Source organism: Phodopus roborovskii, unplaced genomic scaffold (assembly GCF_943737965.1).
Source record: "Phodopus roborovskii unplaced genomic scaffold, PHOROB, whole genome shotgun sequence".
Lineage (NCBI taxonomy): Eukaryota > Metazoa > Chordata > Mammalia > Rodentia > Cricetidae > Phodopus > Phodopus roborovskii.
Window position 1 is genome coordinate 11,077,413 of NW_026125506.1, and position 16,068 is coordinate 11,093,480.

The window sequence follows — 16,068 nt, forward strand, 5'->3', positions numbered from 1 at the left end:
AGAAAGAATGACATAATCCCATTGCATGGGAAGCTAAGGCAAGGAGTTCCAGGTCAACCTGGAGACAACAAACATACCTGGAAAGTTTCATGTGGAGCCTTATGCCTATAAAGCACTGGAGATGCTCAGGCAGGTGGATGGCTTTGACTTCAAGGCTAGTCTAGGCTATAAAGTAAGACCTCATCTCAAAACAAAACAACAACAACAAAACCCCATACTCATATGTCTGGAGTGAGAAACAGAGATGGGTGAGGAGACACTGTGATTAAATACTACTTGTCCAAAGTCAAACAGACAGTAAACGGGAGAGCTGGGGGTCCACCTGAGGATAGCTGGCCTCAGAATCTGCTCTAGACACTTGGATGCAGCTAATAACATGAGCGAATATCCAAGATGTTTTGTTGAGAGAAGTAAAAAGAATAATCGTATGTCACAGTATATAGGTTAAAAAGACAACAGCACACATAATCTACTTCTATATGTTGTCCATATGTACATTTCACATAAATACATGTATACATGCATATGCATGTCCTGGACCCACACAAGTGTGCTGGCAGCAGTGGGTGCTGGTGGCTTCTAGCAGAGCCTAAGGTAGAGAAGTAGGCACACCTATATTGTTTGGATTTTATTAATTTAACTTGGTGATGCAGGTCCATTCCACTCAATTGCATGCCCCCCCCCCCACGAGAAACTGATGGCTCCTTAAAAAGAAAAAGAGAGTTACTTTGTTTTCCCTGGGAATGCTACTGCCCTTTTCCAGCTAAGTACACAGTTCATTGTTTATTGTCTGTTGTCCTTGCGGTAATGATGGAAATAAAAGTTCAGCAAGCTCAGTGTGGTGGCATCGGCCTACAATCCCAGCAGCAGGTTCATTGAGACAGGAGGATGGTGAGTTTGAGGGTTGCCCAGATTGGAGAACAAGACCCTGCCTCAAAACAGAAAATAAGGACAGAAAAAGAAAGGAGAGGGGAGAGATGGGAGAGGAAGGAAGGAAGAAAAGAGAGAGGAAAAGGAGGGAGGAAAGAAGGGAGGAAGAATGGAAGGAAGGGGGGGAGAGGGAGGAAAGAGAAGATTAGTTCACCTTTATAATGAAAACTCAACATGGCCCTTTCCAGATGAGTGAAATTTAACATGTAAACAGTTTAAGGGCGACGCCATAGCCCTACAGAGACTGCACCCTCGGATGGAGACTGAGCTCAGGGTGCTCAGCACAGGTCATCACAGTGTGCCGGGCTCGCTGGACTGTGGCCAGGATGCTCTCCCAGTTAGAGTGTTCGGGGTCTCATGTCTGACTTCCCTTTGGGTCTTGGTTAGTATGCTTTTGTCTCATGGTAAATATGATTAGCAGATGAGCTCACATATGTCTGAGAAGGCGATTCTTGTAACTCCTGTACAGAAGCAGACTTTTCTCCTTCTTTTCCTAGACATTAAAATATGTGTCCTTTGTGGACGAGCCCCACATTCGGATGGTGGACCAGCAGCTGCTTGGGAAGAGTCTGCAAATTGTCAAAGGCCAGGAAGTTCCAGTAAGTGAAAACAATTAGTCTTCTTTTTAGGAGATTTTGCTCTTAAATATAAACATTTGTAGATATTTATATAAATCACAGTTGATGAATTTTAGCAAAGTAAACATATTTGTGGAACCAACTCCCAGACTGAAAACTTAGTTGTTTGAGGCCTGGTGGATGGCTCAGAGGGTAAAGGCCCTGCTGCTGGGGCCGGCAGCCTGAGCTGGATCCCTGGGACCCACATGGGGAAGGAAAGGACCAATCCCAGCAAGTTAGCCTCTGGTACATGTGCATACACAGACATACAGACACACAGGCACACAGACATGCACACACAGACATATGCACACACACACACACACACACACACACACAGGCACACAGACATGCACACAAATGCACCTACACAGACATATGCACACACACACACACACACACAGGCACACAGACATGCACACAAATGCACATACACAGACATATGCACACACACACAGACACACACAGGCACACAGACATGCACACAAATGCACATACACAGACATATGCACACACACACACACACACACACACACACACACACACACACACACAAATAAACCTAACAAAACGATTTAAAATTAGATGTTTTGGGCTAGGGATATGGCTCATAGTAGAGTTTTGGGTTTTGTTCTTTGTTTTGGTTTTTTGAGAGTTTCTCCATGTAGTCCTAGCTGTCCTAGAACTCACAGAGATCCTCTGCCTCTGCCTCCTGGGTGCTGGGATTTAATAGTAGAGTATTTATCCAGAGGAAAGACAGAGAGACTGAATATCCCAGAAATCCCTTTTATGCCTCTCCTGAATTGCCACCTTCCCTTAAAAACAGTCCTCACCCTTCATCTAAGGATTAGGTTTTAGGTTTTTGTTGTTGCTGTTTTGAGACAAGGTCTCACTCTGCAGTCTTGGATGGACTGGAACCCCAGTGTAGACCACGTTGGCCTAGAACTCACAGAGAGATGAGTTCTGCCTCTGAATCCCAAGGGCTGAGATTAAAGGCGTGTACCACCACACTCAGTCGAAGGGTTAGTTTTATTGATTCTAGAATTTTGTAGAAGTTGAACTGTACAAGCTGGGTACAGCTGTCTATACCTATAGCTCCAACACTTGAGAGGTTGAGGCAGGGAGATCACTTGGACTCAGGAGTTCAGACCAGGCTGGGAAACCCAATGAGACCCTATTGCAAAAAAGAAATGAGTTGTATAGTAAAGACTCCTGACACACTCTGCTGAAAGTCTGACTGATGTCACTCACTGTTTTGGTGAGTTATCTGACATGGCATATGGTGACAATTCATTCTTATTTTTGTATAATCTCTGCCTTGTAAAATTCAGTTTATTTACCCATTTCAGCATGAAGCTCATTTGGGAAGTTTCTAGTATGGGGGCAAATGTCAATCATGCCATGATGGCAAACATGCGGGTGAGCTCCTGAGTCACAGACAGTGCATGACTCGGTGTTAGAAGATACCAACAAAGGGCTGCAAAGTGGCTGTGGTCATTTTGTTCCCCCACAGTTCCGGTCGTTGGGCACCTTTGCCAGCTCTATTGATTTCCTGTGGCCACACCAGTGACCACAAACTAGGTGGCTTAAAAAGCTGGTTTATGCTCCTGTCTGGAGGCAAAATGGCTGAGGTTAAGGTCTTAGCAGGACTCTGGTTCCCTGGAGGCTTCAGGGAAGAGCGCCCCCAGCAGCCCCAATGGGCTTCTGCACCAGTGTGGGAAGCACAGGCCTCCACCTCGTTTCCCATCTCAGCAGACAGTTTGTCTAGTTCATTCTCTACCAGAAGTTTTCGGTTAGCTTTTTAAAATGTGGTATCAGATTCAAGAAAATTCCCTTTTGTGTTTAATTTATGAGAATTTTTTCTTTTATCACAAATGGGGATGAGCCTCAGCTTTCCAAGCTGCTGGAAGTTACTGATTTACAAAGGCTAGGTGTTGTTGTTTTTTCTTTTTTGGGAACCAGACACCCAGCTCCCAAATATGCACACACAGAGAGAAGCTTATTCTTTCTTATGAATGCTCAGACTTAGCTTGGCTTGTTTCTAGCTAACTTTTCTTAACTTAAATTATCCCATCTAACTTTTGTGGCTGGGCTTTCATCTTTCTCTAGTCTGTACTCCTTTCTTTACGTCTTACTCTGGCTGGCTGTGTAGCTGGGTGGCTGTTGCTTAGAGTCCTCCTCTACTCTTTCTCTTGCTCCTAGATCCCCTTTCCCAGATTTCTCCTATTTATTTTCTCTTCCAGCCCCACCTACCCACCTCCTGCCTCAATACTGGCCGGTCAGCTCTTTATTAGACCAATCAGGCAGCAAAGCAACACAGCTTCACAGAGTTAAACAAATGCAACATATCTTGGCATCATTAAAACAAATATTCCATAGCATAAACAAATACAGCACATCTTAAAGTAATTTTCCACAATAGCTAGGTGTGTGTAGGCATGTGTGCATGTTTGTCCATGTTAATGCACGTGTGTGCAATGTCTACGGACACCAGAAGTTGATACTTGTCTTCCCCAATCACTCCCCACCATTATTGTTTCAAGACAGAGCCTCCTAATGAACCTGAGGCTCCCTAATTCTGCTGGACTGGCTGGCCGGTGAGCTCTGTCTCTGTGCCCTTGACACTAGGACTTGAGGTGCACCAAGCTCAGCCTCTTACATGAGTGCTAGGGACCTAACACAGCTCCTTACATTTGCAAACTGAGCCATCTCCTTAACTCACAACTTTCCATTTTAATATGATATACTATTTTTTTGTATTTGTTCATGGGTTTGGTTAATATTTAGGATTTTTATATCTCATCTTGGGAGGCGCTGATCAAAATTTTCCTTTCTTAGAATTTCCTTGCAGAATTTGGGTAGATAGTGAACTATTTAGCTGCGTGTGGTGGTACATCCCTATAATCCTGGCATTTTCAAGGTACAGGCAGGATTTTCAGGAGTTCAAGGCCAGCCTTGTATAGTGTGTTTGGGGTCAACCTGGGCTACACAAAACTCTGTCTCAAAAAAGAAGGTAGTTAGTATTTAAGACTGTATCTATGTATGTTACAATGCTAATACAATGCTATTCTGCCAACGCCACCAACTCCAGAACTCTTGTAATTTTTCAGAAAGAAACCCTATCAAGTAGCCACTTCCCATTTCCAGTTGCCCCTGGTAACTACTCACCTACTTTCTATTGGTCTGTCTATCCAGAACTTTGCATAAGGCCGATCATATACTGTGTGGTCCTTTGTCTCACTTCTTTCTCTTAGCGCAGTGTTTTCAAAGCTCATCTAGGTTGCAGTCGGTTTTCTGGCTCAACAGTATTCCTGGGTAGACATACTGCCTGAGTAGGCCGGCTTTTGTTTTTCCACCCATTAGTTAGTGGTCCTGGGGATGCTTTTGTCTTCCATAAACAGTGCTGCTGTGACCATTCACATACTCAAACTACTTAGTTTGAACGCACCTGACTCAGGTCTTCATATGTCACACAGACTGAGCATGGCAATTCTGGCAACTTTGGAAGATAATAAATGGATACGCCAGTAGAAAGAGTCTGACGGGCATGGCAATAGTAGGAATGAATCAACAAGTAGTGTCTACTGGGCACTGCCCCAGGTAATAAACAGAGTTCCTGCTTTCCCTTGGAAGACAACAGTCATCAAAGAAATATATTAACTAGAGATCCTTTCAGAAGGGGTCAGTCCCATGAGGAAGGCAGTCCATTGTCTTGATGTGATGGGACAATCACCCAGGCAGCCAGGGCCAAGAGGCTTTTCTGATTTCATTTTCCAAATATGTAAAGTAAAAACACAAATGTGTATTACAGGAGGTTCTTCACAGATTCAACAGCAGAAACAGCTGCCCAGCCTGATGCAGATAGATAAGTGATAGGTGCTCCAGTTGCTGTAACATTAAATGTTATTCTATAGGTTGATACAGCTAGCAAACCTAAAACCAGAGGGGTTGGTGTTACTGAAGGGTCTGGAAACTTGACTTTTTCAGAGGCCTCAAATGGATATCATGGACCTGCCTAGGCTGTCGCTGTCTCTCCATGACTCACCTCCCGTTCCGGGACAACCTGAGGAAGTGCAGCTGCTGTGTAAAGAGGCTGTCCCCAAGTCCGGGGACAGCCCAGGCTGGTGCCAATGTGGAAAATGCCTCCCATCCCGGCTACCAGAGAATCGCAGGGCCCTGGAGGAGCTGTGCTGCCGGAGGAAGCCGGGACCCTGCATCTCCACCTCGGAGCTCTTCTGGAAGCTTGTGCTGTCCAGACAAGCCCTGCAGCTCCTCCTGCTCTACCAGGAGCCCTTGCTGGTGCTGGAGGAAGAGGCCACCAACCGCAGGCTGCGACACTGTGCGTACAGGTGCTATACCATCTGGCGCTTTGGCTCCCAGGACATGGCTGACTTTGCCATCCTGCCCAGCTGCTGCCGCTGGAGGATCCGGAAGGAGTTCCCCAAGACAGAGGGGCAGTATAGTGGCTTCAAGTGTCCCTACTGACAGCATGGCTGCCACAGTATAGTGGCTCATAGTACAGCTTGTCTTCTAGCCTAGAGCCACACTCTCAGACAAAGGGAACTTAGTTTTCTTCCCCCTGTAAGCTCCTTGTGTGTTGAAGACATAGTTAGCCCAACCCCCAGGCACATGAGCCCGCTCCACATGGATGAGAACCAGATGCAGACCTAAGCCTGCAGTCTGGCCCTGGCTTTAATGTGTACATGGGCTCCTCTTTCCCCGGCCTGCTTTCTCTGAATGAATGTGAGACCAGATTGAGACAGTGTAGGGGATCTCTTGTAAATGTTTACATAGCTCCATGGATGCAAAGGTCCAAACATAAAAACAAACCCTTTGGGATTTGAGAATGCCCTGAGAGATTAAAGATGGTCACAAATCCTTTAATTACCCCAACTCTCAAGAACCAACGCCGCTGTTTCCCCTCCCGTTATGGCAGCTCTGGTGGCTTCATCCAGCATCACCAGGCTAACAGTTTCTACTTCCTGTCCCTGGAACTCTGGCTGAGGGGAAGCCAGCCCAGGTCGAGAGTCTTACTGTAGGGAGGAAGCCCCACAGAGAAGGACCCAGTCCTCTGCCAGCTCAGATCCTCTATGCCCAGTCACCACACGGGGAGAGAAGCTACCTTCAGGTGATTCCAGACCCTACTAACAAGTGACGGAAACTGCAGGAGACGTGAACTGCTCTGTCACCCTAGAGGACCATCCTCCTGTCTTAGGTCATTACATTTGGGGGATGGGAGTTTGGTACACAGCAATAGGTAACTGAGGCCTGGAGTTGCTGCAAAATGAAAAGTCTACTGGACAGTTGCAAGAGAACCCATTAACCCGGCCAAGAAGCCATTAAATCTAACTTACACAGGGTATAAACCTGAGCCCCACTGCTACCCTATGGCTCCAAGTGACTACTGTCACAGACAGTAAGAGCCACCTCTGTGCCTTTGACATCCTGGACTTTACAGCCACTGAATGTGGAGGCAACCTGCATGTTCCTTTAAAAGGGAGCCCAGACTGCCAGTGCTCAGGAAGGTTGGGAGTTCAAGGCCAGCCTAGGCTCCACGGCAAGATCACATCTTTCTTTTTTTTAAGACTTATTTTTATGTTTGAGTCTTTTGTGTGCATGTATATCTGCCCACAGTGTATGTGCCTGGTGCCTGTGGGGGTCAGAAGAGGGTGTCAGACCCCCGGGAACTGGAATTGCAGGTGGTTGTGAGCCACCATCTGGGAACTGAACTTGAGTCCTCTGCGATAGTAACACAAATTCTTAATTAGTGAGCTAACTCTCCAGCTTCAAAACCACCTCTTAAAAAAAATAAAATCAAAATAACTAAAAAGAGGGGGAAGAGGGGCTAGACAGATGGCTCAGAGGGTAAGAGAATGTTTTCTGCACAAGCATGGAGACCTAAGTTTGGATCACAGCACCCACACCAAGAGCTGGCGCAGAGGTGAAAGAACTTTTGTCACGTGATCTGATGACCTGGGTTCAACCCCTGAAACCTGTGGGGGAAGTGGAGGACCAACTCCTACAAGTTGTCATCTCACCTCCACACGGGCCACACGCGCGCGCACACACACGCGCACACACACACACACGTGTGTGTGCACACATATACACACTCATACACACACTAACACATACACATATACGCACACTCACATACACGTGCACACATATACACACTCATACACACGTATATACACTCATACACATACACACACTCACACACATATATGCATGTACACATGCACATATACACACTCATACACACACACACATACATACACACACACACACACACACACACACACGCACGCACACTAACAATAAATAAATTTAATTTTGAAGGAAAGCCAGTACCCTTCACTGTCTTCTACAAGTGCTAAGCATGTAGGAGTGGACAGTCACAGGTTTGGGGTCTGGCCTCACGATCTTTTTTACAGTTTTTCAGTAGACATGGCTACTGGTTTCTAAAAGACTTCTGCAGAATACTGTGAGTATTAGGAGATACTGTGACTGATGATCTGAGACCTTTAGAGCTACTCTGAGACTTTCCATTTTGAGACTTCTAAGAGCTAGAAGCAATAAATATAGCCTTAAAGGGTGGGGCTGAGGCAGCTTAATAAATGAAGGTGCTTGAACAAAGGTGAATGAATGAATGAATGAATGAATGAATGTGAATGAATGAAGGTGCTTGCTGACAAGCCCAATGGTCTGCCTGACCCACACGATGGAAAGAGAGAACCAACTGCCACAAGCTGTCCTCTGACTTCCACATGCAAGCACTGGCATGTGACCACAGATACATGATGTAAGCTTAAAAAAGAGACTTCTACTCTGGTGATATAGGACAGCATGGATTAAAAACCCATTTTTCTTTAAAGTCCAGAGTTTTATCTAGCTTTAAACTCAGGAACCACACTATATTGCACCAGCTTTGGTTTTCATTATTCTATCTTCTGGAGATGTCCTCTAAAAGTGGACTGTATTTGACTTCAGAGTTGAACCTCTTGGTCTAAGGATGCTATGTAAGAGCCACAGGCATCCCATCTGTGGCCTCAGCATCCTCAGACCTTCGTCTCGATGCCTCCTTCCTAGTGACTTCCTAGTGACTCCTTGTTGAGGCCTCAGATAGTGTAGTCCCTGAACACCTCTAGTGTCTTCTGCCTTGGTGACTGATGCTCTGGCGAGGGTGACACTACTTTGTGTATAGAGTGGCCCTTTCTGCAGCTGCGGTGACATGTGCATCCTTATTGTGTAGGTAATGCCTTGAGCTTTAAGTGCCCTTGCTGTTAGATGCATTCTGTCCTGTCAACTGCCAGGTATTCATGCCTTCCTTGGTCAGGAGGGAGACACGATTCTTGATGCAGATGCCTGACTATACAGAACTCAGGGTGGATTCATCCCTCTCTCTAAAGGGAACCATTTTCTGAACCTTTCCTAATTTCAGATTGCCAATGTAAATTTTCTTAACTGTTTTAATAATAAAAATTGATTTTAATTCATTGAAGTCTTCTCTGATTCCTTTTTTTTTTTTTTTCAGATGAGTCCCGAGGCTTAGTGAATTCATTCATTTTTCCCAGTAGATGGACGAGTTTACTCCTCCCAAGAAGATACACAAACATAGATAGTAATCAGATGATTTGAGCAATGAAAACCTGCAACCTGGGGTGCATATTATGTGGAAGAAGGCAGGTGATGTTCTGAGGTCCTTTAATGGAAGAATTTGACCTATGTGGGGGCATCAGGAGTTCTACCTGAGGAAGACAATTTAGCTAACCTATGCAGAGAAATTCCCAGTTGACTAGAATTCTAAAAGGGGCAGGGTAGAGCATTCTAGGCAATAATTAACAGTGTTGGTCCTGCATGGGTGGGGCGGGGGTGGGTGGGAAAGACAGGCACATGCACACAACCTGTCACAGATAAGATGTCCTTATGTTAAAATCAGTACACAGGTGGCCATGAGGGTTTTAGTCAAGAGCATGATAAGATCACATTTAATATTTAAAAGCTTACTCTGAGCCAGGCATGGTAGCATATACTTTCCATCACTTAGAGACAGAGGCAGGCAGATCTCTGAGTTTGAGGCCAGCCTGGTCTACATAGAAAATTCTAGAGCAGCTAGGGGGACATAGTGAGACCCTATTTCAACACACACACACACACACACACACACACACACACACACACACACACACACACGAGAGAGAGAGAGAGAGAGAGACACACACACACTCACAGAGAGAGAGAGAGAGAGAGAACCATTCTATAAGTTCTGTTATTGTAGAGAACCCTAATTGATACAACACTGAATACACATTTAGGTAGAGAAAGAAGAGCCTAGATCTTCACTGGACTATGGATGTGTCATGGATAAGGCCAAATTCAATCATTGAGAGAGTTCAGAAAAGGTTAGTGAATTCCTGTATCCAGAAATCAAACAAAGGCTCTCTTTAAATTTTCCTATATGAATTTGTTTTGGGGAGGTCAACAAAATTGTGCCGAGCAAGCATTCTATGTGCCTGAGCTACATTGTGTATGCACGTTTCTGTGTGTGGTGTACACGTATGTGACATATATACACACTCAGGTGCCCATGAAGCCCAGAGGACTGATGCTGGATGCCCTGCTTTATCACCCACTACCACATTCCCTTCAGACAGGCTATCTCAGGAAGCCTAGACTAAAGCCGACTACCAGCAAGCCCCGAGAGCCTCCTCTCCACACCCACAATACTCTGTTTATAGACACATGCCTGGTTTTTTGTTTGTTTTGTTTTGTTTTTTTCAAGACAGGGGTTCTCTGTGTATAGCTCTGGCTATCCTGGGATTCACTCTTTAGACAGACTGGCCTCAAACTCACAGAGATGCACCTGCCTCTGCCTCCCGAGTGCTGGGATTAAGGGGATGTCTACCCAGTCATGCCTGGCCCTTTACACAGGTTTGGGGATTTGAGATCCCACTTGCTCAGAAAGAGCCCAAAGCTGCTGAGCTGTCTCCCCAGCCCCCAGTCCTTAGTTTTTTAAGACAAGGTTTTGCTATGTGTAGCATAAGCTAGCCTGGAACTCAGGCTCCTTGTGACTCAGCCTCCTGAACGTTGGGACTATAAACATGTGCCATCATGGCACATGTGACAAATAATTCTGAATAAAAAAAAAAAATCTAAAACTTGGATTTAATAGTTTTTCAAAGATATGAAAATAGAATTGTCTTGAGTTATCAGTTCTACTGGGCACACACCTTTCGGGTTGGAGGCTGGCACTCATGACCATCTGAAGGAACAATGCCATGTAAAAACAAACAGGATCTGGGAGGAGTTGAGGGAAGGGACAAAATGTGATGATCAAATACACTGCATAAAGTTTTCAAAGAACAAATAAAAATTAAAGTAAAATCAACCAGGCAGTGCAGTGGTGACACATGCCTTTAGTCCCAGCACTGGGACAAAAACAAAACAAAAACCAGGGAGAAATGAGGGGGTTCTTCTCATTGTGAAATGGGGTGTCACTGTGTAGACCAGGCTAGCCTCTGGCTCACAGGGCACTACCTTCCCCTCCTCTTCTTACCCCTCTGGCTCACAGGGCACTACCTTCCCCTCCTCTTCCTACCCCTCTGGCTCACAGGGCACTTTCTCCTCCTCCTCTTCCTACCTCTCTCCCCACCCCTCACCCCCGTCTTTTCCTTTTCTTTTCTCTTTAGGGTCTTGTTTTCTTTCATTCTGAGCCTCAATCCTGGGTTTGGCTCAGCTTGTATACTATGCATATTGCATATTAACATATTTCATTTGCAAAATATTCTACTGGAAACTACACCTGGGTCAGGAAGCCAGGAAAAGAGAATGAGGCATCTTAGGAAAGAGCAAACAGGGTTTAAAAGAGATGGGATAGACCCGTGGCCAGGGAATATATCAACCTTACTTTGGCTTTGTTGGAGTGGAATTGCAGGCTGGACCTTGCCTTAAGGAAGAAAAGAGAGAAGGATTTTTGAGTGTGCTTACTTCAATGCTACGGAGAACCCATGTAAACGATCAAAGCGATGGAAGGAAATGCCTCTGGCCATGCTCACTTCGTAGCACAACGGAGTTTGATTAATTTTATATGTATGAGTTTTTTTCGTGTGTGTGTGTGTGTGTGTGTGTGTGTGTGTGTGTGTGTGTGTGTGTGTGCCATCAGATGTCAGAAGAAGGGATCAGATGCCCTGGAACTGGAGTTATAGATGATTCTAAACTGCCATCTGGGTGCTAGGAACCAAACCCAGGTCCTCTGCAAAAACAGCAAGTGTTCTTAACCAGTTAGCCATCTCTCCAGGCTTACTTTGTCTTTTCTATTTTCACTTTATAAATTTATTCAGGTATTTCCCTTGCTTGTGTATCTGTGCACCACGGGCAGGCCTACTGGGTGTGGAAGCAAGACGGGCATGCAGAAGTAAGCATGGCTGGATGCCCTCTAACTGGAGTTCCAGTCCCTTGGTAGCGTTCATGTGGGTGCTGGGAACCAAACCTGGGTTCTCCAAAGAGTAGCCTGATGGGAGATATCATTCTATATATGTTTCTCATACTGGTTTAATGAATAAAGCACTGTTGGCCAATAGGAAAGCAAGATAGGTGGGACTAGGCGACAAGGAGGATTGGAGGAAGTAGTAAGGAGGAGTCAAGATGGAGAGTCGGGAGAAAGCAGAATGCCGGCCGGCTCCCTGGTAAGAGAAATACATAGATCAGCAGAAATGGGTTAATACTTAAGACAGAGCAAGCCGATAAAAAACTAGTACCAGGCCAACAGCATAATATCAAATACAGAGTCTCTGTGTATTATTTGGGGCTGGCTTGGTGGCGGGACAAGACTAGGCGGCGGGAGGAAAAAACCGTACTCCTTACAGTAGCCAGCTTTTTTTGTTGGTTTGTTTATTGTTTTTTGTTTTGTTTTGTTGGTTTTTTGAGACAAGGTTTCTCTGTTAGCTTTGTAGATCAGGCTGGACGAGAACTTAGAGAGATTCACCTGCCTCTGCCTCCCAAGTGCTGGGATTAAAGGTGTGCGCCACCACCACCTGGCTAGAAACAAGTGCTTTTAACTACTGAGCCATCTCTTCAGCCCTTTGGTGATTTGCATTTTTTTTTTTTTTCAAATAGTTTCTCTGTGTAACAGCCCTGGCTGTCCTGGAACTCACTTTGTAGGTGAGGGGGGTCTGAACTACAGAAACCTGTCTAGAATTCATCTTAGTTTTCTTATTTGCGAAAGGAGAGGACTGGACTGAACAGGACCTTTTGGGTACTCAATCTCAAAATGTTCTCTGCCTTGTATAAAATGAACTCAATTTACACTTGACATTAAGCTTATGCAAAGTGCTTAGCAGGCCACCTGGTAAATGGTCAGGGATCTGCTGTGCAGGCCAAAGTCCACACCATGGCTTCAAAGGCCTCACTAGCTCTGGCCACCGCTCAGAGCCTAAGCTCTACCACCTCCTTCCCAGCCCATTCTGCTAAATTCATTCTCTCTCTGTTACTGGAACAAAGCTCATCCCTACTCATGGCTTTCATTCTTGATGTTCTCTTTGGCTAGAATATCACCCTGTAACACACACACACACACACACACACACACACACACACGCAGTTATCAGAATAAATGACTCAGACATGCTTCTTCCAAGATAACAGATACATAGAGAATCTAATACTCTGCCAAGATTGTACTTTCTCTTCTAGGATATACATAGAACATTTATAAAAACACCAACACGCATCAGGCCATGTACATCCTAGTGTTCAATATAGCACAGAACATGTTCTTCAGACACATTTCAATGAAACTAAAAATGAATTTTCAAAAGACACATTTCAAAAAAAAATGGAACCTCTATTGATTATTGCTAAATGATTCCTGGAAATATATAAAATCAAAGATAGTGAAAACACTACAAGTCAAAACAGGCAGACACAGCTAAAGAGGTATTTCATACAGAAAGAAATCCACAGCTCTAAATAATTATCAGAAACTAGGAAGATGAAAAGAAAAAATACAAGCTAAACACTCAACACACTGAAGAATAATAGAAACAACTATGAGAAATAAAAGGGAAATAGTAGGGTAGAAATCAGTGAAATAAAAATTTAAGAAAACAAAACTAAAACTAGTCTTATAAAAAGATTATTAAGATGGATATGTCTAGGGGGAAAAAAAAACCAGACAGTCACACAAGAGATTTTTAAAGTACCAAGATTATTCCAAACACTCCTGGTAATGAACTGGAGTGGATTCCCCTGGCTACTCTGGCTTTCCTGTGTTGTCCACTGTGTACCTCTTGGCACTGGAGTAAAACCTCCCTAAGACAAGGACTTTGGTTTCCTTGGCCTGAGGGATACCTAGCACAGGCTGCAACTGCGTATCTGATGGATACACGTGCATATCTCTACTGGCTGATATAGTAAAGCTGGGTAGGCTCTTCCTAAAGGAGATTTTTCTCTTTGTTTCTGGCAGCTCTGCCCAGCTGGAAGAGAAAGAGGATCCAAGGGATCAGAGCCTATCAATGACTCATTGTCACCAAACCTTGGCTATTGTTTGGAGCCACTCAAAGAACTCTGAATGTCCGGCTGAGAAAGCCACAACTGTGCATATCATAGGTTGGAAAAGCAGAGAAGGAAAATAGGATGTTTCTGAACAATTTTAAACACTAAATTACCATATAATCCAGTAAACTCTGCCTTCCCGGTGCTGGGGTTACACACGGGCCCACACTTGGCTTTTCACATGGATACTAGGGATCTGAACTCAAGATGTTATCTTTTTGTTTTGGTTTGGTTTGGTTTGGTTTTGGTGTTTTGATTATTTTTGAGACAGGGTTTTTCTCTATTGCTTTGGAGGCTATCCTGGAACTCCTCTGTAGACCAGGCTGGACTCAAACTCAGAGACAGGTACTGTACCAATGAGCCATCTCCCCAGCTCCCCATACCCTGGGGACCTCTATCTCCCTCAAAAACAAAATACATGCTTTCATGCCCTTTCCTGAAGTTGGCTAGATAAGTCAAAAAGTCAGCAATTAATCCCATTTATTTTCAGGTTTTCCTTTCTTGAAGGAAACAGGATCTTACTATGTGACCAGGCTGGCCTGACCAGCAATCCTGACTAGCAAGGTTGGCCTGCGAGTTCCTGGAATTGTAGGCATACACCACACACCTGGTCCTCAGCGTTTCCGGTGCTAGCAGCAGAAGTGCACAGGCCCAGGGGAAACTAGGCAGCTGGCCACCTGAGATCTGCCTCACTTGTGGCTGGCTGCACGTCACACAGCAGAAGCAGGCTGAGTGGGTGGGTACTCAAGTTTTCAGAGTAGTCCACGAGGTTTGAAGCCCTCGTCTCCGGGCCATTGCCTCTCAGAGCTTCATTTTCTCCAGACAGGAGGGACACCAGCGGACTAGAAATCTGATGATGGACGTCTGTCTACAGTACGCAGGGAACTCTCACATCACAAAAGGACAGCCGAGGTTTAGAATGAACAAAAGATCAGAATAGACATTTCAACACTGTACACATGACCAGTAAGCACACGAAAGGAATTACCTAGTGTGTCTGTCCTATGATGTCATCAATCATGATGAAAACGCAATCAAACATTTGCACACATACACATCTAAGCATTGGCAGATTATACTTCAGGGCAACTAAGGGGATATGAGTGGTTGAGGGGCAGGGACACGCAGAGTTATCTATAACCAGCAAAAGAGTCAGACATTTTGAGTTGGTTTGTTTGTGTTCTCTTTGAGATGGGGATCTTGTTATATAGCCCAGGGTATCCTCCAACTCACCATCTTCTTCCCGAGCCACGCCCTCCCGCCCCAGACTACAATTGCAGAAGAGCCATGATTTTGTTTGTTTCAGGAGATTCAATCTCAAGAACTGCACTGGGAAAGAGAGCAACATTCCCAAGTATTCCTTCTTGCTATCAACTAATCCTTTGTTTAGATGGCCTGAGTGTATGGGTATACAGATACACATCTACACCACATACACCCACCACAGTGCCACACAGCGGTCACATATTTAACATCTCTGTGCCGAATGCATGAACCTTGTGTCTTTAGGTGCCTAGACATTTAGATATTACTTTGTGATAGATACTTCCAACAAAGCCGGTTAGCTCATTTACAAGGCCCTTGTGACTGGATACCACTGTGATGAATGCCAGTCTTATCATGCTCTATAACCAAATGACACCCTAAGGCACACCTGGGTGTGTCACTGCCGGCCTCTTAACTAAATGGCCCCAGACTGATGAGCTCTTTGGAGCTCTTGGCTCTGCTTTTTATAGACACCCAGTTTCTTTTTATGGACTGCTAATGTATTTGTTGCTGCTTAGTATTAGCTGCCTCAGGCTGTGCCTCCCACCTCTCTCTAATTTTCTGCATTCATACAAACATTTGTTCAAACGCCTACATTACTGGTGACATTTTCAATCTGTTGAATCCTAGCACCATAGCCATTTTTTTTTTATTTATTTTTTGATTTTGAGACAAGGTTTAATATAACCCAAGATAGCCC

General features: G+C 44.8%; 1 protein-coding gene across 1 annotated transcript in view; it reads left to right on the plus strand.

The window, feature by feature from the left end:
* The window catches only part of P2rx7 (purinergic receptor P2X 7), a 35,833-nt gene extending 26,787 nt beyond the window's left edge, over positions 1-9,046 (plus strand). The window contains exons 12-13 of the mRNA XM_051176614.1: positions 1,428-1,529; positions 5,535-9,046. Of these exons, the coding sequence (XP_051032571.1) occupies positions 1,428-1,529; positions 5,535-6,032 (600 nt within the window). The 3' untranslated portion in view covers positions 6,033-9,046. The remainder of the gene's footprint in view (positions 1-1,427; positions 1,530-5,534) is intronic.
* The last annotated feature ends 7,022 nt before the right edge of the window (positions 9,047-16,068 follow it).